The 26,522-nt window shown below is 34.6% G+C and overlaps 1 protein-coding gene across 1 annotated transcript in view; it reads left to right on the top strand.

Moving 5' to 3' along the window:
• LOC138709993 (whirlin-like) overlaps positions 1 to 26,522 on the top strand; it is a 508,846-nt gene that overhangs the window by 133,787 nt on the left and 348,537 nt on the right. Inside the window, exon 4 of the mRNA XM_069840671.1 lies at positions 17,313 to 17,438. Coding sequence (XP_069696772.1) covers positions 17,313 to 17,438 — 126 coding nt within the window. The remainder of the gene's footprint in view (positions 1 to 17,312; positions 17,439 to 26,522) is intronic.

The raw sequence follows: 26,522 nt of genomic DNA on the forward strand, positions 1-26,522 counted from the left end.
CGTCCATCTGCCCATCCATGCATGCATCCATCCATCCACCCGTCCGTCCGTCCATCCATCCATCCGTCCGTCCGTCTGTCTCTTTGTCCATCCGACCATCCATCCGCCCATCCGTCTCTCCATTCGTTCATCTGTCCGTCAATTAGTCCATCCATCCGCAAGTCCATCTGCCCATCCGTCCATCCGTTCATCCTTCCATCTGTCCGTCCGTCTGTCCATCCGTCCATCCATCTATCCTTTCTTCTGTCCATTCGTCCATCCTGCCATCCGTCTGTCTGTCATCCATCCATCTGTCCGTCTGTCCATCCGTTTATCCGTCCATCCATCCTTCCATCCATCTATCTATCCATCTATCTTGTCTTGTCTGTCATTTTTGTTGGCTGAAATTAGAGTTTCAAGCCCTTACATGACCATTCTGCCTGTACAGCCGCAGTAGAACGATAAAAGGATGTATCAAGGTAATTCGTACAATTATGTACTCCGTTGTTCTTCATTTTCTCACACTGTACGAACATTAACGCTGCGAGGCGCGGAACAGTCGTCTGCTGACGTATACAATGAGAATTCACCATAGACATTTCCTTCCTTCCAGTCTACAGCAAATAAAGACGAGTATTTACCCTGGTCCAAAAGGACAACGGATATTTGTGTATATACAGACGAGTATTATTATTTTTTTATTTTATTGGGTTATTTTACGACGCTGTATCAACATCTAGGTTATTCAGCGTCTGAATGATATGAAGGTGATAATGCCGGTGAAATGAGTCCGGGGTCCAGCACCGAAAGTTACCCAGCATTTGCTCGTATTGGGTTGAGGGAAAACCCCGGAAAAAACCTCAACCAGGTAACTTGCCCCGACCGGGATTCGAACCCGGTTTCGCAGCCAGACGCGCTGACCGCTACTCCACAGGTGTGAACCAGACGAGTATTATCCTTGGACCAAAAGCCCAAGAGAGGATTGTGACAAGGTTAGTGTTGGTTAAATGGGGGCATGTTGATAGGAGGCTAGATTTCTTTCCTTTAACAATACTAAAACTCTTCAAACGTTGTCATCTTATCTCGACATCCCCTAGATACCGCTATAATAGAGCCAATCAAAACATTTTTAATGGACTCTCGTCCTAGTTTACTTATAATTCTTCTATAAAAGAAACTGAAGTATTTTAGGAGGTTAGGTAGGCCACACACGTTCCTACACCTAGGATTTCTCTCAAGACAATCCAGGTAACCTCTTGCAGGCAGTTATGTTCTGATATTGGTTTCCTTAATTATGGTGTAAATAAACAAAGTGTAATCATTAGAGCAGTGCAAAGGAGCAGTTGTTCGACACACCTGCAACAGGGCAAGGGTTGTAAATTCACCTTGTGTACCCGCAGAGGTCTGACTCTGCGGTACACAGGATAGCTGCAAGCAGTAGGTACAGCGTAGTAAAGCTAACGTCAGTACTGAAGAAACATAACAACAGTTCAGTTCTAGTGTTACGATGCCTAAGGCGGAGCAAATTCGTTCGGCAAAGTTTAAGAGACTTAATTCCGAATATGGTGATATTTTTGTTAATTGATTCAAGCATAAAACAAATTGGAATACATTGAATCGAATTATGGGTTTATTCCTGATTGTATAACAGCTTTAGAGAAGTCTGGTACAAAACTGGTTGATCAGATTTCCCTACTGCGAAATATCTGGAAGAAAGTGGCTCAAGTAGACGATAAAATTGGTAAAATAATATCTGCGAAAATAACAAATAAGTTGAAAAAAATGGTGGATATTATAAACTCCGAAAGATTAGTGACAGTATTTCTGGGGATAAGGATTCCTTTGAAGAACTAACAGAAGTTGAAAAAAATATTTTACAGGATTTTACGTATGTCCCCCCCCCCCAGTTGTCTCAACAGACTTAGAAAGAAGCTTCTCCACATATAAGGCCATGCTATCAGGTAGACGAAAATCGTTTTCTGTTAATAACGTACAAATGTCATTTGTTGTGCACTGTAACAATATTTGGAAGAAATCTGATAACGTATCACATGTGCATTAATAAATCACACTCATTGTAAAGAAAAGGAAAACAAAAAACAAATTTTCAAGTGCTTTTGCGAATAGAATATCATGAACCCGTTACAAATAAACAGTGATTTTGTTTGCGTTCTGTATGAAATCATACATGTATACAGTATATTATTTGTTTAGGATTAAATGGTTAAATAGTTTTGTAATTTTGAAATCTTACTAAAGTATCTGTAGGAAATTAATTGTATAAACGTTAGAGAACTGTGTCATTTCTATTGTGTCGTCTGTACGTCAACACATCGTGTACATGACCGTCGCTTGTACACAGGGAACACGGCGAGTAACGTCGGAACCCTTGCTATGATGCCATTCTGTCTGTCATGTGCTCCGTCTGCACCGCTCTAGTAATCATTTTCTGTGCTACAAATTACGTACTTAGGAGCATTATGTGTGTTGAAACTTGATCCCAAAGATAGAAGACTTTTTTGAAGTCTCCAGCACTTGTGGAAAAAATCCTTCACCACTACGCATTATGACAGCAAGTTCTCTGAAAGAGCTTTGTTGCTAACTTCCAGGTCTATAAAACAGATTCTTGTCATACAAATAAGTTGGAAGCAATGGGGTGGGGGGAGAGTCCTCGTTGTAGGCCTGCAAGTTGAGTAAATTCTATTGAATGCAGAACGCGAAGAGGGGCATTCAAGAAAGAAAACAGATGAGCAGCAGTTGAGGACAAGAAGCGAGTGCTTAATAGGGTTATGTGTGCATTGTTCCTTGTTTTAAAACAAACGACGGCATTGCGGCACTCAATGGCTGCTGAGTATGACGTCATACATTTATCATGATAAACTGAAGAATAGACATTAACAACATTTGACACGCAACTTTGAAAGACATTTCCTAGTCATACAAGCTAATTTACACGTCACTTTCAAACCTTAAGGACCGGTTGTATAAGTCGTTTGAACCGAGATTAAAGGTTAAAAGCGGACGCTAGTCAAGTTAATTTATTTTATTTATTTATTTATTTAGAATATTAACGTGCAAAAACAACAGCACAAGGCCAATTATAGTTTAGCACGATACAAAACAGAACAAAACAGCAAATGATGATGAGAATGAATGATAGAAAATGGAATGAGATGAAATACAAACAATATAATACTCTACATCAATCATTGATCAAATAATAATTATAATATTATAAAATTAGTACAATGAGATAATTGAAATAATGGAATAGTCTACATTAATCAATTGACCAAATGCAAGAACTAAAACGGACAAATAATTATTAAAATTAGATCAGTGAGTTAAAAACTCAAAGATATTATTATTATTTGTTTAATATTTATTTATTTTATTTATTTATTATTAATATTTGTTTACTGAACAACAGCCAGAGGCCAATTATAGTTCAGCACAATACACAAACAGAAGATACAAAGGTGCAAAAACAAATAAATAATATCTTAAAACAAGAAAAAAAGATACATAAATAAAATTGAGAACATGAACAGTAAATACTAATCATCAAAATGAAACTATACTTTAAAAGGATCTAAATTGTGTCCATGCAAATTGGCATATTTTATGCATCTAGAGGCTGGAGAAAGTGATTTTGAATTTGTGTTATAAAATTTTTTTTGAAATCTTAAACCCTTTGTAGGAATACGAAGGCTGATATTGTTTATGATAGACTCACAATCAATATCACTCTTGATAACTTTGCAAAAAATTGATGATCAAGATTTTGACGTCTAGAATGAAGGCTGCAACAGTTAAAATATTTACCCGTAATCTCATAATTGAAGTCAGAGGAATTGGGTATGAATCGAAAAGCACATAAGGAAATAAATTTTCTTTGAATATTTCCCAATTTCACCGAATCAGTTGAAGTAATGAAATTCCAGGCTACAGATGCATATTCAAGTTTAGATCGAACCAAAGTAAAGTATAGAATTAATAGAGACTCTGGAGTAGAAAAAGAATAAGTTATAGATCTTATTAAGCCAAGCATTCTTATTGAATGATTACACATATAATGAACATGATCATGAAAATATAATTTAGAATCGAGTAATACACCAAGATCTTTAATAGAATTTTTCCTAATAATACAGACGTTATTAAGAGAGTAATTAAATTTTATGGAAGTAGTTTTTCGTGAATAATAATAATAATAATAATAATAATAATAATAATAATAATAATAATAATAATAATAATACTTTATTGCCAGAACAAAGATACAATTGATTTGTTACATAAAAACACTCTAGTGTAGAACCCCCAGAAATAGTTACATACTCGTGCTTAGAGGACATTCCACAATATACTGTTAAGACATTTTATTAAATAACAGAGTAAAAAGTAAAAAAAGAGTAGAAGAAGAAAAACACAGATATCACAAAATTTAACTTTAAATTTTGTCTATAAACAGCAGTTATTAAGGGGAGAGGATGGTATTTTTTGGTTAAAAATGAGTAAATTAAAAAAAAATTCTTTAAAATACCCTGTAATATGTGTGGAATGCATAGCATAATATTTTGTGGGTATTTGTGCCCTTATCAGATGTTGAGACGCCATTGTTAAACTTCCTGGATTTTTAAATCATTCGCCCACTTTTATTGTTGTTCCCGGTAAATTTAATTAAAAAAAATTATCTTTAAAATACTCTTTGATATGTGTGGAATGCATTGCATAACATTTCGTGGGTATTTGTGCCCTTATCGGATGTTGAGACGCCATTTTTAAACTTCCTGCGCTATGGATTTTTAAATCACTCGCCCCCTTTTATCGGTTTACGGTAACTTCATTTTTTTTGCTACATTGCCAGACAAAAATGAACATAACTTGTGAACTATTAAAGATACATGCGTGAAATTTAGAATACACATTATCTAGACTATTAGGAAACTTTTCTCTGTAAAAGAATTTTGTTAATTGATTTCATTTTAAAACTACGTCCGTTTGTTTGCAAGAAAGGAATTCAGGAAAGTGTTATTAAATTTTAATTGTTTATTTTACAAACGTAGGGACTAATATCAAAATTCTGTTACAGGCAGTTTGTAGAGCATGCTTTTGCAAGTACATTGCAAAAAACTGGATGAATCTACCTTCAAAAATGGTTTAGATACATCGGTTTTAGTAAAATCCTGCATTGGGTATATTTTTTTTCAAATATGGGCCCCCAAATAATTTTTTTTTTTCAAAATATTTATTTTTGGTTGAATTGCTACAGTTATGAGCTCTCTACAAACAAAAAATGAATATTTTACACCAAATAGGAAAAAAAGTAAAAAAAAAAAAAACACCATCCTCTTCCCTTAAATTGATTTTTTTGAAATAAGGAGCATTAGTTCAACCAGATTTTGTGTTGTATAAGCTCTAATCTAAGTTCATGTTATCTCAACTTAAATTCATATTTAACTCTCGAATTGTCCCCAAATTAATCTCCTTTAACCTTCATCAGAACCACTCATAATCAATATTTTATTTTAATTGTTGGAAAATTATTATAGATTTATTAATTTGTCCTACAGAATGATATCTGTAATTTTGACAATTAATATTTGAGGAGAATAATTCGCTCCGGCGCCGGGGATCGAACTCGGGTCCTTGGTTCTACGTACCAAGCGCTCTGACCACTGAGCTACGCCGAATTCAATCCACAGCACGGGATCGAATTCTCCAGGCCACAAAGGGAAGCATTGAAGGAGGAGAATTCGGTCCGGTACTGTGGATTGAATTCGGCGTAGCTCAGTGGTCAGAGCGCTTGGTACATAGAACCAAGGTCCCGGGTTCGATCCCGGCGCCGCACAGTGGTCTAGAATGCAAATTTAGCGGGACATATTAATAACTTTTCAGCTACCTAACAGATTTTTATGAAATTTTACACAGTACTTACTGGTAGCATATATGTTTTGTATGCAAGCTCTCGTTACGTTGGTATAAGGGGAACTACCCTTATAGTGGGGCGCATTTAGACAAAATTAGAAACTTTTCTCCTATCTGACAGATTTTCATGAAATTTTACACAGCAGTTACAAGTAGCATATATGTTTTGTATACAACCTCTGATTACGTTCGTTTAAGGGTAACTACCCCTTATAGGGGGCGCAATTAGACAAAATTAGTAACTTTTCTCATATTTAACAGATTTTTATGCAATTTTACACAGCAGTTACAGGTAGCATATATGTCTTGTATACAAGCTCTCGTTACGTTGATATAAGGGGAACTACATCTTATAGTGGGGGCGCAATTAGACAAAATTAGTAACTTTTCTCCTATCAGATTTTTATGAAATTTTACAAAGTAGTTACAGGTAGCATGTATGTTTTGTATACAAGCTCTCGTTACGTTGGTATAAGGGGAAGTACCCCTTATAGGGGGCGCAATTAAACAAAATTAGTAACTTTTCTCCTATTTGATAGATTTGTATGAAATTATACAAAACAGTTACAAGGAACATATATGTTTTGTACACAAGCTCTGATTACGTTGGTATAAGGAGAACTACCCCTTTTAGGGGGCATAATTAGACAAAATTAGTAACTTTTCTCCTATTTAACAGATTTTTATGAAATTTTACAAAGTAGTTACAGGTAGCATGTATGTTTTGTATACAAGCTCTCATTACGTTGGTCTAAGTATAACTACCCCTTATAGGGGGGCGTAATTAGACAAAATTAATAACTTTTGTCCTATCTAACAGATTTTTATGAAATTTTATACAGTAGTTACACTTAGTACATTTGTTTTGTGTACAAACTCTATTTGTGTTGGCCCTTACAGGGGGATGCATTTAGACAAAATCTTATGGGGGGGAAAATGTAACATTTTAGGTACTATTGCACCTTTTGGACACTCGGAAAGCTACCATCTTGAATTCCCTGAATTATACTGCGGAAGCAGATTCGGTTCACAGATATTGAAATAACTGCAACCGAGAAAAATTGTAATACTGCACCTCGAAAGAATAGTGCTCATAAAATATTATTTCCGCAAATCTGCGCACCTTAAGACTAGATTTAAAATAGAGGTAAATAGTGGAGGAAGAGAATAAAAATAATTTTTGGACGAACCAAAGGGGGTTTTCTTTTCTCTGCCTTAGCAAAGTCTGCACTCAATGGTTATATTTATATTTTGTCCCGTGTCCATTCATGCTAATTTGACATGATATAATAACATTAAATGTAACACAAACAAACAGTGTTACATACCCAAAGAACTACTTGACATGTTGATACCAAATATGAATGGAATCGACCACTTACAACAGAGTTACAGCACAAGGAAAACGGCATACTCGCGGCGCTTGCTGAGTAAGAATGCTGGGTGGCGAAATGTGGCATGTTACCGGCTTCTTATCTCGCTATGCAGCCACCTCCGCTGATTAAGATTATCAATTGAGTGTTACTCAGTTATATAGGAAAAATAATTTAAGTGTTTAATTTCATTTTTTACATGTCATTTTTCTCCATTTGTCCTCCTAAATATGGATTTTAGACCACTGTGCGCCAGAGCGAATTTTTTTCCTCAAATATTAATATTTTAACTGGTTCTGAAGCAGAAAGCAAGAATTTTCGTGCACCCTGTCTACAACAACTTTATTGAGGTGAATAGTTATTTGGCAGAAGTGAGGTTATGGGTGTCAGTAACGAGGAAATTAGCCTACATCCGAAATACTAACGTCTATTCTTGTTTGTCATTTAAAAGTAAACGTGCATCAAATTTTTGATAATTTTGAGTTTCAAGTTTATGAAATAAAAATTAATGTGTAAGTAATAAGTAATCTTTACTTTACGGAATAATTAATACGTAATATTTGCCTCGTGTATGTTTGTAAAGTTATAAAATCTCTCTCTTTTCATTTGGTCATGAAATAACGCAAAGAAAATGAGACGTCATCCCCATGTGGTGTGGGAGGATACAAACATTTCAATTGTTATATTCCTAGCATTGAATTCAGTTACAATTTCTCCTTACGTATTTTCTTTTGACTTGGAAATAATTGAATCGGTCTTTTTATTTACTATAATCTGTCTCAAAATACTCTCTTCTTCATTCATTTATTTCATTCATTTATTTTATTCCATAGATCTTACATGAGCAATGAAGCTTTAAGATGTGGAACAAGTAAAAATTTTACAATATTACAATTACAATTTTTACCAATTTTTACAGTTTTACAATTTAGTATTTTCTACAATTGTTACAATTTTGTCCAATTTTTTACAATATTTTCGCGAGATGTAGTGAGATGAGGTGAGGTCCGAGGATTCGCCAAAATATTACCCGGCATTTGCGTTTTGGTTGGGGAAAACCTCGGAAAAACCCAACCAGGTAATCAAATCACAGGTGGGGGGGGGTATCAAATCAAAGGGGTTGATGCCGAGGACTCGCCATAGACCATCCGGCTTCAATCCCACGGTTGTGGAAAACCTCTGAAGAAACCAAAGACCAAAGGGGGATCCAACCCAATATTTTAAGCCTAGCTGCCGAAGTGTAGAGTAAGGTTGTTTTTCAGTAACTGTTACGAATAATTTACCTAATTTATATGTGAAATTTTGTCGATTCCTTACTCTCCCGTATTTTCTTTTTAAAAAACCTGGAAATCTTAAGGAAAACTCCGGAGAAAATTTCAGCCACGTAACTTGTCCAAATCAGGATTTGAACCCGGGCCCATAGTTACGAAATTCGATACGAAGACCACTACCCCACGCTGTGAACAACAATTCGTGTTATTTATTTACATTCTTTCTTAATAAAAATATAAAAAACTAGTGCCAAATACTGCAAACTAAGTCCATAAGAAGTCCAAATAAAAATTGTTCAGATTTATTTTCAATGAAGAATACCAGACATTTTTAAAGTTATTTGCTTCCATAATAGTGAAACAAACTCCCTCTGAATGTTTTTTATGCCAAATACTTTTCCTTGAACCTATCCGTCTTCAGTTCTTGAGTTTAAATGCGAAATCGTAAGTAACAATGTCAGGACGATCAGCGAGTTTTTCATGTGGGAGTAATGCAGTACCTGTTTCAAGTCATTGCGGATTGTAGGTGAAAGTTAAGAAAATGTAAGGTTTGTCATGCTTTGAACAAAAGGCTTAGCATCTTGGTATAGCTGCTATATGTTTCGTGAACTACCCTGAAATGTAGAGGGCAGAATCACTTTTTCCCACTAAGAGATCTTACTGATGTGATCAAGAGACTACAAAATCTTGTAGGCCTCTTATTTTATCAGTAAGTAATATCTTTTGGAATTGTAATTTTTGCGCTTCCTCCAGACAATACTGATCTACCAAATACTGCTGGATTAATTTGTGTAACAATGAATGTTATCCAGTATATTTTCTGTAATATAGGCTGTTGTGAGGAATCTATTGCTGAGATGTGGAAAATGAGGCGAATGATATGTCAGAATTGTAGAATCTTATATGCGCCCTAAATAAAATCGTTCATCGTAAATCGTTAGCAGTTTTAGTGTTTCATTCGTTGCTGGTTGCGGGTAATAAACGTAGGCTACTCATCACGGTAGCAAGAAGTGAAATGGCATGCTATTTTCCCTACAACAAAATATGCTTGGCAGCGATCACAAATAATCTAATCGATTAAACCAAAGAAATATGAAATTAATTTTGATGTAGTTTAAAGACGCAGCTAAAATAGGAGGCAAGAAGAAAAATTACAGAATCAAATATATAAATAATCACACCGCCATTAAATATATATAAAAGATCCACACCACTTGATTAATAACTATAAAAGTATTTTAATAACAATATTGTTACCTTACGTAAGTTCTATAGTTTTCAGAAACACACACACACACACACACACACACACACACACACACACACACACACACACACACATATATATATATATATATAGCCGTTACTCAGTAAATTATAGAAATGAAGATCTAATATAAAATATTCTTCCTCTGCGTCTACTTATTTAAAACCCCAAAAGGTTTCACTTTCATATCATCAGTATACCGTTATGTGTTGCATTAACTATAATAATATTTCATTTTTAATGATAAGAATGTCATCAAACATTCTTAAGTTTTGTAGTTCTTAATATCCAATACACAGCTGCACTCGGAAAACTACAGACCAGAGAATCAGACCTGTAAATTATTTTTTATATGTTATCAAAAAATTACACAAATGAAGATCGACATATTGGCATTATGATATGAAAGAATCTGAGCCATCTGAACTATAACTATGTCATCAATCCTGTAGGTCATGACCTTCGTGTAATAGTCTATTGTTTATTGTAGTGTGTGTTTTGTTTTATTCTGAAATGCAATTAATTAGTTCTCAAAACTGAGGAAAGATGGATTTTGGAAAATAGGAAAATGATGTAGGAAAATTGAAATTTCACTGAAAACTACTATTTTTCTGAAAAACTTTGGGTTCCAAGCTTCAAAATGGGGGGGGGGTCATTTATTAAAATGCGTTCAGCCGTTTTCCCGTAATTTCCATTACCAGTTCAAATTATACATATATATATTTATATTTATATTTATATTTATATATATATATATATATATATATATCAACTTATTTATTATTACTGGAAACAACACGTACGTATTTAATTCCACATCTCTGTGACGTATCATTCTTTTGACGACGTTGGCAAGCCGCCATTAGAAACCAAATTTCCAACCGCCACTGTCTTCGCCTATAGGTGGGAGCTAGACTCTCTCCCTTCCAACTCCGCTGGGCGCCGCCAGTGGCGCTCGGTTAGCTCGTAGCCTGTTGTGGCAGAGAAAGGAATTTATCAAGGTGACAGCTTTATGCATCCTGGTTTTTACATCCACAAAATTACATCCCAATGCTCTTCTGGTTCAAACAGATTAAATTTTACGTAACAGTTCGCAGAATTTTATAGCTCAAAGTTATGATGATATTTTATTGAAATGAACCAACACTGTAACGTTAGCATGACTGAAACAGTCTGAGAATTGCATAGGATATACAGGATGTAACTGAATGTATTTTACGTACTATGAGGGATTGTAGATAAATGAGGAGCAACTAATCAAATCGTAAATTGTCACGTAAGGTAAAATGAATGCGTTATTTATGAAAGGGCCTAAGTCTTGATTACTAAATTATGTTGGCAATTTAATAAAAACTGTTTATAGGCCGAAATTTTGAAATTAATGCTGAAATAAATATTTTATCATAAATTCTTCTTTGAAACCAATTTGACCAGCCAGGTATTAACATTTTGATAATTATATTTTTTTGAGAAAAAAAAATTGAAATCTGAAAACATAGGCCCTTTCAGAAACAAATATTTAATGACCAAGTTATTTTTTAAAATACACTTTATTTTTTATTTTTTTAAACACATGTATACTATTTTTGTGCAAATTGAACTTGTTTTATTCTCTCAAGGTGTTCATTTAAGCGTTAATTCCGTGCATTTGTACTGCGATGGAAATGAGGTCAGTTTTAAAGACTACTTCCAGGCAATTATTTCTTCATGCCATTTCTTGTTTTGATCATCTATAGGGTAAACATTGATAATTTCGTGTCAGTGGTTATTTTGTGATATTTTTTTCTTTGCTCTGTCGTGAACTAACCAATGGTGTTAAGAGACTCAAATTTCCGCCAAGGGATAGCATATGTTGTCCAGTTTCAGAAACATACAGCTACGCTTTGTGTGACTATTGTACCTGCTTCAGTGAGCTTTTATGTTTGGAGAGAGCAAGTTTGCGTCGACTTCTTAGGCGTACAAATTTTGTGGATGTTTGTAATTACATTACAGGCTTATTACTAAAGGTAAGCATATGATATTTGGTACAAAGATTTATTGTATCTTAATGAAATTTTAGGAAATGTTTTTGGAATTTTAGATACAGCTGTAGTCGCCATATAGGCTTAGCTTTACTGATAGAAATCTTAGCTGTTTGAGGCGAAATTTTGTTGAGCATTAAGCGTTATATTTTATACTCTTTTAAAAACTTTATTACAATACGAATTTTAGAAATCTGAAGATAAGATTTGATAACAAAGACAAGGGGGACGCAATGGGTTCAGTGTAGCTTCTGTTTGATTGGTTATCATGGTAAGTGCCAATGATAAGTGCTAGATGATTTACTTGCAAGAATTGTGACAGAAGATGAACATGGCTCCACCATTTTGGACCGGAGACAGAGGCAGACAATGGAGTGACATCATGCAAATTCACCAAAGAAATAGAAATTCAAAAGTGCACCTTCGGCAGGAAAAGTTATGGCTATTGTGTTTTTCGATTCAGGACTCTTGCTTGTGGACATCAAGCCACACGGAACCACCATTAATTCTGACGCGTATGTGGCAACTCTCAAGAAACTTCAAGCTCGACTGAGACGTGTTCGACGACATCGCGAGAAGCAGGATGTTCTGCTATTGAACGACAACACACAGCTATATGTCAGTCACAAGACCACAGTCCAGATCAGAAAATTCGGATAGACAACACTGAAACCTCCGCCTTACAGTCCTGAACTGGTACCGTGCGATTACCATCTCTTTGGTAAACTGAAGGATACCTTCTCGGAACGAGGTTAGAAGATGACTTCCTTGTGCACGCTGCTAAAGAGTGGCTCAGACGTGTTGGTCCAGACTTTTACCGTGCTGGTCTACAGGCCCTCGTTCCTAGGTTACGTAAGGCAGTTGAAAGGGACGGGAATTATGTGGAAAAGTGGCATTTTGTTCTTAAAGGATGTATCTACATTCTGTGAAAATAGCAAAGCTGTAGGATAAAAATATAATTTTTATAAAAATTTATGCATTACTTTTAGAGTTACCCTAGTAATATAGGCTATAGTAAAGTCCGTAATAAAAGTATTCACCCTTTCAGGGTAAAGAAGATCCCTTATCGATTTCAATTTTTACTTTGATTTCATTCTAACTATGTGTTGATATGTATTTCTATGTTTTCTTGCTATGAATATTAGACGGAATTACTATGTTTGAAGTCTTGTAACAATAAATGAGAATTTCATTTGATTTTAATGAATTTTTCCACAATTCTTCTACCTCTCACGAAATTATCAATGTAATATCACGAAATTACCAAGGTTATCACGAAATAACCAACCTTTCAGCTTAAGTTGTAAAAGTGGTTTTTGGCACTTGTTGAAGAACGTGTCCAATCTTTTATATTTCCTGATTTGTACAGCAAATTATCGTCTTTTAGATGAAAAAATCGGAATAAGGATATATTTACACATTTGCATTTTAAATTAATTTTCATGAAATTATCACGAAATTACCAATGTTTACCCTATACATCATTGTCTTTCTTTATGTCTCCTATCTTCTCTTTCTTGATCTCCACCTTTCCATTTATTTTTATTTATTTTATTTTATTTATTTAAATTCAAATATACAGAATAAAGAAATATAATTACAAAACAAACAAAGAGAAATACAAATAAAATAATACAGACAATATAAAAAGAAGATACAGTAGTATTAACAAAATTTGAGACCGAATGAGCAGCGCTCGTGCTCGGTCGCAGTTCAGATATAATATTAAAATAAAAAATAATAATAATATAAATAAATAAGTAAAATAAAATAGGAACTAAAATATAATTACAGCGGCAATGGAATTATATAATATAATATTAACACTAGAGAAGAATAATATCGCACGTGAAAAGTAGGACTAATATATATTTCAAAATTATAGAATACAAATATAATATAGGTTGATTAATTCATACACATAGGCTATAAATTTATTTAATCAAATTGAAGATATTAACACGTTTCTAATTTTCTTGTTATATGTTAGTGGATTACATGTTAGAAGTTCTGAGTGTAATTTAGTTAAAGCATTGTACAACCGAGGGCCAAAATTTATGCTATGCTTTAGACCAGCAGATGTGAGACATTTAGGTTCTACTAATGTTGAATTAATATTTCGTCTTGTGTCATAATTGTGTGTCTGTAATACAAACTTATTACGATTTTTATGATAAAATTTTAACAGCGTATACTTATAAATTTGTTCAATATTAAATACATTAAATTCAGAATAAATTAATTTAGTTGGATAATCGAAACGTTTCTTGAAACAAATTTTAATTATTCGTTTTTGTAGTAAATTTAACGGAATAAGATTAATTTTTGTACTTCCACCCCAAAAAATTATACCATATTGAATGATAGACTGAATAATGGCCAAATAAACATTTCGTAGAACTCTAATAGGTAAGTAGCATCGAAGATTAACGAATTTATAAATTGTTTTACGAAGCCTCTTACAAAGATAAGTAATGTGATGAGGCCATTTTAAATTCTGATCAATAATGATACCCAGATATTTGACATACGTGGCTTCTTTCAAAGGTGGACATTTACAATTTTTGGGATCTAAACAATTTTCACTGTGTATTATTAGTCTATATTTATCGCTAAATTTTAAAATTTGAACACTGGCAGCTGTTAACGAAAAAGGACTAAAGTTGATTTAGATATATTTAAAGAAAGGAAGTTGGAATTAAGCCATTTTTTAACAATGTTAGCACCTATATTAGCATTTCTATATGCTTCCTGCCAAGAAAAACCACTGAAAATAACTGATTACGCATTCTGGATTGAATTCACAATAGCCGTGATTGGTTGAAACACGTCGTTCCACACTGTTTTATTGGTCAAAAGTAGCATGACAAAATTTATAATTTTTCATATTAAATTCTCCTGGAATCCTTTCCTACGCCTCATTCAATTCCTTTATTTTCAATCAATCTGTCTTCTTGCAGTCTTTGATGTCTTTATATTTAGTTGCTAATTCAATTAACAAAGATTTTTCTATTTCCGAAAAATATTAGCTGCTGTTTCTCTTCCTAACGTCTTCCATTTTCTTGGTCATTGTTACGGATGGGGGTTTTGGAAGAAAACAAAAGAAACACCAACAAGGTGCGTTCATAAAAAATTCTCGGTCACGGCCTTCTAGATTAGTACTTTTTCTCTTTCTCTCGAAAGTTAAAGCGGTGTTTAATAACCTCAGGGTTAATATACGGAATGATTCACGAAAAGTACTGCCATTTACGTAGCATATTCCCGAAGATATTTTGAGTAAAATCTCAATATTTTCAGAGTTGAACTGATTGGAAGTTGTTAAAAAATACCCTTTTTTCTTCAGTTTTAAGGATAAAAGAATATTACAGTTCGAGAATAAACTATTCAGAAGTATCATTTATGTAATTGGTTAGTATTCTGAAGCTTAAAATGTGTTGTTGACTCCAGTGTTCTTTCGTATAGATTTTTTTTTTATTTCTAACTATAAAATAAATTTTTCTTACGTATTTATCACAACAATAAAATTGTTACAAATCACGTAATTTTTGTAAAATGTTTAAGACTGTACATTAGGATGAAAAATTTAACTGTAAAGAAACAAGTTGCTAGAAGTCATGTGGTCTGTAACAATTGTTGTGATAAGTGTGTAAGAATAATGTAATTATTACTTAAAAATAGGAGAAAAGAATCTGTACAAAGCAACTAAGGAATTAAGAACACATCATTAGCTTTAGAATACTATATATTATTTCAATGTACCGAAGTACATATGATATTTCCATGCAGATATTCTGCGTCATCATACGATGAAAGAGTAATGGAACGGAGAAAAATCCTCTCCGGCGCCGGGATTTGAACCCGGGTTTTCAGCTCTACGTGCTGATGCTTTATCCACTAAGCCACACCGGATTCCACCCCGGCGTCGGACAGAATCGTCTCAGATCAAGTTCCAACTCTTAGGTTCCCTCTAGTGGCTGCCCTCTGCACTACGTCATAGATGTCTATGAACGTAGGACCGAAGTCCACACATGTGCTGAGGTGCACTCGTTATGAGTGACTGGTTGGCCGGGATCCGACTAGAGGGAACCCAAGAGTTGGAACTTGATCTGAGACGATTCTGTCCGACGCCGGGGTGGAATCCGGTGTGGCTTAGTGGATAAAGCGTCAGCACGTAGAGCTGAAAACTCGGGTTCAAATCCCGGCGCCGGAGAGAATTTTTCTCCGTTCCATTACTCTTTCATCGTATTCAGAATAGTAGCCAATAAAAGAAATGATACTTCTAAATAGTTCGTTTTCTGTTTGTGACATTCTTTTACCCTTAAAACTAAGTAAAAAAGGTATTTTAAACAAATTCAAATAAGTGTAACTCTGAAAATATTGAGAAAAGGACACATGTTTATATTATAGTTGTGCTCAGAATGTCTTCAGAAATAAACTCTGTAAGGGACGGTAACTCCTCGTGAATCACCCTGTATATTTAACCCCGATGAAAAAACCTGGCGAATACGTGTTAAATCAAACTCCAGTTCGAATAATCTGAATCATTGTACAGACGTGGACAAATTATTAACAAAATTGACGATTTTTTATGATAATTCTGTTTACAAAATTTGATTTTTCAATTTAGACTACAGTTAACAATTTTGCATATTTATATCATTACAGTAGACAGAAATATGCAAAAATGTCAACTGTAGTTTAAATTAAAGAGTTAAATATTGTAAAAATATATAATAAAAATCTTCAATTTTTATTAATAATTTGTAAATTAGCAAAAATATCAACTACAGTCTAAATTGAAGAGTCAAATTTTGTAAAACTATAAAATAAAAATCTTCAGTTTTGCTAACAATTTTAAAATATCCAAAATGTCAACTGTATTCCAAATTGAAGAATCGAATTTTGTAAAAATATGTAATAAAAACCTTCAGTTTTGCTAATAATTTGTAAATATGCAAAAAATATCAAATGTAGTCCAAACTGTAGAGTTAAATTTTCTAAAAATATACAATACAAATCTACAATTTTGCTAATAATTTGGAAATACGCAAAAATATCAAATGTAGTCCAAACTGAAGAGTTAAATTTTGTAAAAATATACAATACAAGTCTACAATTTTGCTAATAATTTGGAAATACGCAAAAATGTCAACTGTAGTCTAAATTGAAGAATCATATTTTGTAAAAATATATAATAAAAGTCTTCAATTTTGCTAATAATTTGTCCACGTCTGTAGTGTTATGGTGGGGAAACAGTGTGTAGACACTTCCGTAGAGCATCCGGATTCTGTGATGCCGTCTCACAGACATCGCACATCTTCCTGTGTGATATATCAAGAGTTGATAGCCCGGCGTGAGGAGATCTGATTTCACAGCCAACGGGCCTGATTACACTTTACGGAGTTTATCTGTTTAATTTGTGTAACGAGGACGCGATGATTTGTTTGACGATGTTCATTTGTCACCACAGGTGGAGCTGAGCATCGAGCCTGGCCAAAGCCTGGGGCTCATGATCAGGGGGGGCGTGGAGTACAACCTGGGGATCTTCATCACCGGCGTGGACAAGGACTCGGTGGCTGATCGAGCAGGCCTCATGGTGAGTATTACTTCACTTTACTACAGTAACAACCTTATTATCAGGTATGTGGGCCTTAAGAAAGGCCTTCAGAGCCAGAAGTTGATTCAGGTATGATCCTATTTCTTTTTCGCAGTAAGTATATTTTCACTAGAAGTGGGGTGTGATAGAATTTTGCACTCGCAGCTCCGGAAAAATCACTGTGATAGATAATAGGAATTTTTTCACAGTGTGATTTTTGTGTTCGGATGATTCTTGGCGATTACAAATGTTGTAGCGCCCTGCCATTCACAGAGTCATTCATTAAAAACGATGGCAGGCAATATATGCCACTTTTCAACTATAATGTCATCATTAGTAGTAATGTTGCAAGACTCGGCTTGTCTGGGTTCCTAAATCTTCAATTCGTGGTCACTATAACTGTTCAATTCAATTTATTAAGCCATTAAATATACAGCGATAGGCTTCGTCATAATAGAGAAGGGAAAAAAGTACATTTTAAAATATGCATATAATTGAAAACAGTAAAGTTTAATTAGAATGAAAACACAAAACATTTTGAAACCCTAAGAGTTGATGAAAACACTTCACTCTTAATGTAATATTTGTAACTAAATGCAAACAACTTTATTTATTAAAAAACAATTTCGTATGAATTTATGTTAAACTCATCTACAGAGTAGAAAGGATTAATTAAAAGCCAATTATAAAATCTAGCTTTGAAACTATTGGTTGGTAACTTACACGTATAATATTGACTGGGAAGCTTATTATATAATTTCATCCCCATGACAGAAAAAAATCCTACTAGTTTTATGTAATCTACAGTATGGAATATTAATTTTTTCGCTATTTCTAATTTCACGATCATGTATATTGGCTACTAATGAGTAATTATCTATATTTTGTCGAGTGTAAACGATAGGTCCTATATATATATATATATATATATATATATATATATATATATATATATACACACACACATTTATGACAGTTAATATCTGTGATTATTTGAAAAGTGGTCGGCAATGTTCAAGATAGTTTGACTGACATAGAATTCTAATGGCTTTCTTTTGCAAAATCAAGATATTCCCAATTTAGCTACCATTTCCCCAGAAAATTAACGTATACCGAATTATCAACTGAAAGAACGAAACGTAGGCACATCTTAAATAACTTTGAGAAACGTAAGTCACTAATTTCTTTAATAAATATCTAACTCTTGATAACTTTGTTCATATATATTCGATATGTTTTTCTCGTGTTAAACTGGAGTCTAAAAAAATCGTAGAAATTTGGTATAGTTTTGTATGTTGTCCTTTTTTATTACATGATTTAGGCTAAAAGTTATGTTGATAGTCTTTTCTTCATTAAGCAAAAACCCATTAGATTCAAACCCTAAAGTCATATGTGATAGAATATCGTTGGTTAGAGCATGTAATTCATTCAGAGTAGAGCTAGAACATAAGAATGTAGTGTCATCAGCATACATAATTGTTATAGCTTTAATGAATTTAGGAAGGTCATTTATTGCTACCAAGAATAGCAGTGGACCAATTATTGAGCCTTGTGGAACACCGTAATGTATAGTGGAGAGACGTGACCAATTTTCACCTACTAAGATTAATTGCCTTCTGCCATGAAGATAGGTTCTGAAAATATTTAGTATATTCCCTCGAATACCATAAAATTATAATTTTGATAAAATTAAGTTGTGATCAACGCAATCGAACCCTTTGGAGAGATCACAAAACACAGCATTTCAAATTTTCAAATTTTCAAAATTTATTGAAATTTCGGTTATTAAAAGCTCAATTGCATCATTTGTTGATTTCCTTTTTCTAATGCCAAATTGGTAAGTACCTACTAAAGAGATTTGAGTTTTCAAAGTAGTCATAAATTTGATTGAAAATTACATACTCAAATATCTTAGATAGATGTTCTTTGCAAGGGGTATTTACATCCGATCAAAAGACATAACACAAGGTGCAGTCAATGTATTTAACTGCACTTGTATTTATTGTACCGTTAAACAAACATGCACGAGTCACTGAAGATCATTGCTTCCATGCCTGTTGAGTCAGTCTATCAAACAGCGTCAGATTGTTTTTTAAGAACTGAGCTTCCACACGTGATTTTGTGCAAACATGTCAATGACCTATTGCGTTTGTTTCCTGGAATCTCTCCATAAACGTCTTATGTCTAGTCTTCTTCCCTGCCTTTCAAGTGATACATTCAGTATAGATTTCAGGCGTTTCCCTGGTTCATAATTATTAATAATTAAATGTGTTGGAATATTATCCCTTTTCTATCACGAGAAAAATTAATTTTTAAAACGGAATTTATCTGGAAATTTCAGATACGAGGTATCACTTCTTAGTCATCGACAAATTCTTTCCAATAGGATATCATTAAAGGGTGGCCCGTAGAGAAAATATGACATTTTTTATTAAAAAAATGGATTTTTCTTCTTTTTTTGTAAATGATTTCTAATACCCTACTCTAAATGTATGCAAAGTTTTTTTTATGGGCGTAAGACGATTTGACTCGCTTCTAATGACATCGTAAGTAAAGATTCGCGTTCTTGGATTCTCAACTCTAGGCACTTTTTTCCGCTGTAAAGTTTTGTGTATTTATTTTTATCCAAATAATTAAAGTTATACAATTTTACTGCTAAGAAGCTTAATTTTTTCTGTATATTCATTGTATCATGCTTAGAAATTTTGTGCCTGATTTTTTCTAACTCTCCAACTTATACGTGTGACAAAAACAAAATACTGTAAAAAATGTTTGTTATTTTACAAATTATTTTTTTCGTAATCTGGTATTATTTAAGAAGAATTGAATGCATAGTTTTATTCCTGACATAGCTGAGGTACTGTATAAAAATATTCAGACTGATTGAAATTATTAGGGGTAGAATTTTGTAAATGTGCCCCTTTTCGTAAAAACTGAGTAACTCAAGAAATAAGTATATGATGAAAGTCAAGTTTTGGCTAAGATATATACAAGGTGCAATCAATATATTTCCGAACTGCACTTGTATTTATAGTAGCGTTAAACAAACATGCGCGTGTCACTGAAGATAATTGCATGTTGAGTCAGTCTATCAAACAGAGTCAGATTGTCTTTAAGGACTGAGCTTCTACACGTAATTTTGTGCAAACATGTCTAGAACCGATTGCTATTTTTCCTGGAATTTTTCCATGTACGCCTTATGGCTAGTCTTCTTCTCTGCCTTTCAAGTGATACATTTAGTATAGATTTCAGGCGTTTCCCTGGTTCTAGATAACTTGTCAGTTTTCTATGTCCTGTGTGTTGCCTACATTCAGGGCAGTCCGGAAACTTATTGATTGCGCCTTGTATGTGTACCAAAATGAAAGATTATCTTAATATATGTAAAAAATATTTTTCTCTACAGTCCCTTCCCCTTAAATGACCACTGCCTTCTTCCGAACTTGAACCGACGAGTCTCGAATTTAATGGAAATCATGCTGACCACCCAGAGCAACCCCGGGGAAGCTCTAGCGAATAAAAATATTTACTTGCCCCCCCCCCCAGCCGGCAACCCCGAAGCCACGGCTACGAATAATGCATGCGCTGCGGGTTGCTGGAGGGAAAGGCGCTTTAGCCCGAGAGATTTTCGCCAATTTCCTCCACTTGAATTGCTGCAATTTCCTGGCTCCGTAAGAAAGATAACGCTGGGGGTCGATACTCGGCGACATAGGGCGCTTCTTCCCTGAAGAGAGACCTGCATCCAGACCTCGGCGTAAGGTGGAAATATGTCTCGGAATTTAATGGACTGTCCGCCTGGAAAGATGCCAGTGCTGGTGACTTATGCAACCCAAGTTTCACCGGCGTCTGCCAGGTCGCGTCTCCATCCTTATCAAAACACAGCAAATAACTTAAACTTCGAGCTGAGTTATGTGAGGCGGGCGATGCCAAGCCTCTATAATCAGCATCGCATCTCGTTTGCGGTTGGATCTTGTGCTCTTAATTGCCGCTCGCTGGATGGTCACACGTGCTTGAGCTCCACAATATGATGTCAACTGTTAACGAGGAGAATACCTCCAGGGTTACCAATAGTGCAGTTTTTGTACTAGATTTGGTGATTACAAGATCTTGTCTGGTCAGACTATACACGATGGGTCAAAAGTCGCTTTCCCCAATTTTCGTTCTTAGATTTCATACTTGTACACACATACAGATTTGATAACTTTAATAAACGAATAAGTTTTGTTAATTTAGCTTTTATAATAGCTGACATATAAGAAAATGAATTTCACCAAATTTTTGCAATATAATATAATATTGTTTATTCAGTCTACATGACATATCAAATATAAAAAGTCTATGACACTTATCTATGTAAGCAATCATTGTGTTCTATACAAATATAAATTGCCCATCGGGCATCATCAGGGTTTACATGCAATATCTTATACATTTACGGTCTTACTAATAAAAACTCTATATACAGACGTTTAACTGTCTTATACTTACACAATGAGTAGCTCGTTTATAAGTCGTGTGCAAATTCTTTTCTAATAATCACTACATACGTCGTGTATAACAGTACAACTGTTACACAGCTACGTCATAGTTTCGTCATTACTTCGTTACGAAAGGTAATAGAATATCTGAGGTTCTCTACTGCATCCGGTAGAGCGCTCTAGTGTGGCATGTTAAATATCGATAGTACAACTGGCTCTAATCGATTACCACACTACATTTTGGTCAAAGAGTACAATATATATTATTTTAATGTACCGAAGTACATATGATATTTCCATGTAGATATTCTGCGTCATCATACGATGAAAGAGTAATGGAACGGAGAAAAATTCTCTCCGGCGCCGGGACTTGAACCCGGGTTTTCAGCTCTACGTGCTGATGCTTTATCCACTAAGCCACACCGGATACAACTCCGACGCCGGTTAGAATCGTCTCAGATTAAGCTCCAACTCTTGTGTTCCCTCTAGTGGCCGCCCTCTGCACTACGTCATAGATGTCTATGAACACAGGACCGAAGTCCACACATGTGCTGAGGTGCACTCGATATGAGTGACTAGTTGGCCGGGATCCGACGGAATAAGCGCCGTCTTAAATCACGAAGTGATTTACGCATATCATATATATTATTTTAATGTACCGAAGTACATATGATATTTCCATGCAGATATTCTGCGTCATCATACGATGAAAGAGTTGTATCCGGTGTGGCTTAGTGGATAAAGCATCAGCACGTAGAGCTGAAAACCCGGGTTCAAGTCCCGGCGCCGGAGAGAATTTTTCTCCGTTCCATTACTCTTTCATCGTACAAAGAGTACAAGCTACAGCAATATTAGTCTAATAATTCTATGATCTTTGGTTTGTTCTTCTGTGGTTACAAGATAAACATCATCATAAAATGACAGTCGATACGAACAGCTGTTAAAGGGCGGCCATTTTTTCCCTATATACAACGCTTAAACAAAGGGTTTCATGTATATAACTACTGCAAAGCAATTCCCATTGTATAGTTACAGCCTGTTTATACGTCCATAGCTTATTCACGGTTTATTAGTAACGTTTTCTGTCTCAACTCTGCATAAGTCTCGTATAAAAACTATACACGGTTTATTAGTAAGACTGTTAGTCTCTAGTATGGAAATGATGAAATACAACCATTTAATAATAAAATAAACTATTTAAAAACTGGCTTGTGGTAATTGTATCTAAGCTTAATGTGCAGATATAAAATGTATACATAATACTGAGGTAAAAGTTGTGGCTGCACTGCTGTATTATGTTAAAATTGTAACTGTGAACATGATAAAACGTTTATTCCTCATTTAAACTGCATAATTGTTAAATAGATGTTTTCTGCTAATCTTGTCTCAATGGTTCAAACTTGGTATGGTGAAATCAATCTGAAATATATTAGATGTTATGTAGAGAAATTTCAATATGCAGTGATATTAAATCTATTAAAAGTTGTCAAAATTACTCACATTTAGAGTCGTGTATACTACACAAGTTATCTGTTGACATTTCATTGAGACGATTTAAGAATGGGTTTATCTGTAATGAAATTTAATATCAAAATATATGAAATTTGGTGTGAATAAATATAACGATTGTATGAACATACTTACGACGACATGCGGTTGACTAGTTACGCTGATTTCACCGACTGAAGTGACGCGAGCAACCTGCGGTGCTTACGTAGAAACATTTGATTATATTATATCATAACATTGACTATCTGAATATTACAATATGCTTTCTAAGTTAAATTTTTGCAAGCTAATGGTGTACCTCTCCCCGCAAATTGTAAATTTGTTCAATATTATAAACACAAAATTCTGGGTGGTGGGGGAAATGCTTAGGGTAATCAAAAGGTTATGACAAATAAATTTTAATTATTCTTTTTTTAAGTGAATAATCGGCTGATTGAAGGTTCATTGCAGAGGTAAAATGCCTTGGGTAAAGACGCTCAAGCGTTTAATATTGCAGGGCATAGTTGAGGATATTTGAACTAATATTTTCACTCTAAGTAGAGACAAATTGCATATAAATTGTGTACAACAAACGTAAAAGTGACAAAAAGAGTGCACTGAAAGACACTGTAATACCAAAAGGCGCAGAAAATGTGTTAAATGTAATCCAAAAGAACCAGTAGCATCACAATCATGAAGATATTTACTCTACGTTTAGCATGGATTTGTGTAGACTACCATGTTGTTCAGTGCCAACATCCCAATTAATAAATTAAATAATCTACATTTTAGAGAATTTATAGAGACGTACATAGAACAACAGTGAGTTTTCAGTGATGAGCGATACATGCAGTATCTTATTGAAAGAATTTCTTGCAATATAAAATCATTTCAAGTGACATCCGCATATGTTCAAGTTCCGTAACTTACGAATGTACGTTATTATTCACTGCAAAAATCACAACGAAAATGAACATCGCTGCCCAAGCATTTGTTTACTAGTATAGCTTCAGAATGTCGGGAGTTGACTGTACTCCACGAACACGCAGCGACGACCTGTTTGTTTATATCCTTGTCCGTTGCATTATCTGTGTTCGTCGTACTACAGGATGTTTCAAAAATACGGGGCATAGTTTCAGGTATGTATTTCCCACATGTAGACAATCAAAATAGTTCATTACAACATGTGTCCGGAAATGCTTCATTTCCGAGTTATTGCCTTCACAATATTGAAATTCACCGGAACGTTTTTCTTTCCGCAGGTCGTTGTCATTACAGAAGATGTTCAAAATGTCCACCTCCTGCTTGAATACAGACCTCACATCGATGTCTCATTGACCTGCGAACACGATCCCAAACTCCAGGAGTATTGCGTATGTCCTCAGAACATGCCACAATTCGATTCCGAAGGGATTCCAAATCAGGCACCGGAGACGAATAAACCAATGATTTTAAATGGCCCCACAAGTAGAAATCGAGAGGGTTCAGATCAGGTGAGCGTGGAGGCCAAGCAATTGGGCCACCTCTACCTATCCATCGATCAGGAAACCTTCGATCCAAGTACGCCTACACAACACTGAATGTAACCTTCGCCTCGGAATGAACTGTCAGAGTGCCCTCTTAATGTCTCCTTTGACGGCAACGACCTGCGGAAAGAAAAAACGTTCCGGTGAATTTCAATGTTGTGAAGGCCATAACTCGGAAATAAAGCATTTCCGGACACATGTTGTAATTAACTTTTTTGATTGTCTACATGTGGGAAATACATACCTGAAATTATGCCACGTATTTTTAAACACCCTGTATATACCCAATGTGCCTTTAACTTCAGTCTTTAGGTAGCTGGAATACGGAGTCTGCTCATCAGCGTTGTTAAATGTCCAGTTAAGAGAAGTACTTTTAGTTCCCGACACTTTTTTTATAGTATGGTTTTCCTTTATTTAGTTTTACGTCATTAACTCAATTTGAAACAGTGCATCAAAATCTGTGATCGATAAAGATTACCCTCTCCTTGTTAGTGACATTTTTTTCTACAGAGTCGGCATCCCCAGCTGTTTGATTGTTATCGAAAGTTTGGAGGAAAGGAAACGCCAGTTGACGCACATAAAACAAGAGAAATCCCGAAGGAGTGGCGCAGTCGTTTGTTCTTGTAAGACGCCTGGATCGCTCCGAGATGCGCTCTTGTTTTATGGGGCCGATCAGTGCTGCCGAGTCTCTTATTCATCCTCAAGTTAAATAATCGATGCAGTTTGTAACAATTAACTGTCAATTTCAATAAGATGCAGTCCTACGCGTAAATTTCGTGGTGGCAGAAGTAGAGTATTTCGTCCATTCCTTGTGCAAGAAAAAGATGGCTAGGATCATATTCAAATTATGATATATTAAACGAAATTAGCGCTGTAACATCATGTCTCTACTTTTGATTTCGTCTTATTTGTGTTACGAAGATGGCGCATATAATATGAACCATCATTACGCATTTTACACGGTTCCCAATACTACAATTCGTTATTGATCGTGATTAATAGAAGCGTGCATATAATAATAGTAAAATACGTTACAAGAGCGGTATGTTGACGTTTTCATGGTCGAGGAAAAGATTGAAAAAGCGAAACGTAGTTGAGCTTTTTTAATTTCCGAGAACATGAAAACAAACATACCGCTCGTGTATCGTACATTACTTTGTGCGAAGATCGTTTATTACATACCTGAAAGACGAATTTCTAATTAGTTGCAATGAAATCTCCATGTTGGTTTCTGTTTAATGACGGCAACTTCGAAAAACTTAATATCTTTCTTCAACATTGTTGCTGTAAAATGTTTTCTGTGTTTACTATACTCCAGCAGGCCGTGATATACGTCTGTCTTTTTCCCCCCAGTCTATAAATGTGAACTTAAAACAAACGGTAAGGTTATGTAATGATTTATTTTTCATTTTAATATTTTAACAATATTATTTATATAACATATTGCAGTAATAACATCCGCATCTGGAATTTTGTTGATTTTTTCACGGCTTCCTTAATGTTACTTGTATCAGGAATGCAATAAGTTTCGTGGAGTAGTAGACTTTACTTAATTTTTGCAAAAATTTAAAAACAATAATTAACATTGCAATTTA

Source organism: Periplaneta americana, chromosome 12 (genome assembly GCF_040183065.1).
Source record: "Periplaneta americana isolate PAMFEO1 chromosome 12, P.americana_PAMFEO1_priV1, whole genome shotgun sequence".
NCBI lineage: Eukaryota > Metazoa > Arthropoda > Insecta > Blattodea > Blattidae > Periplaneta > Periplaneta americana.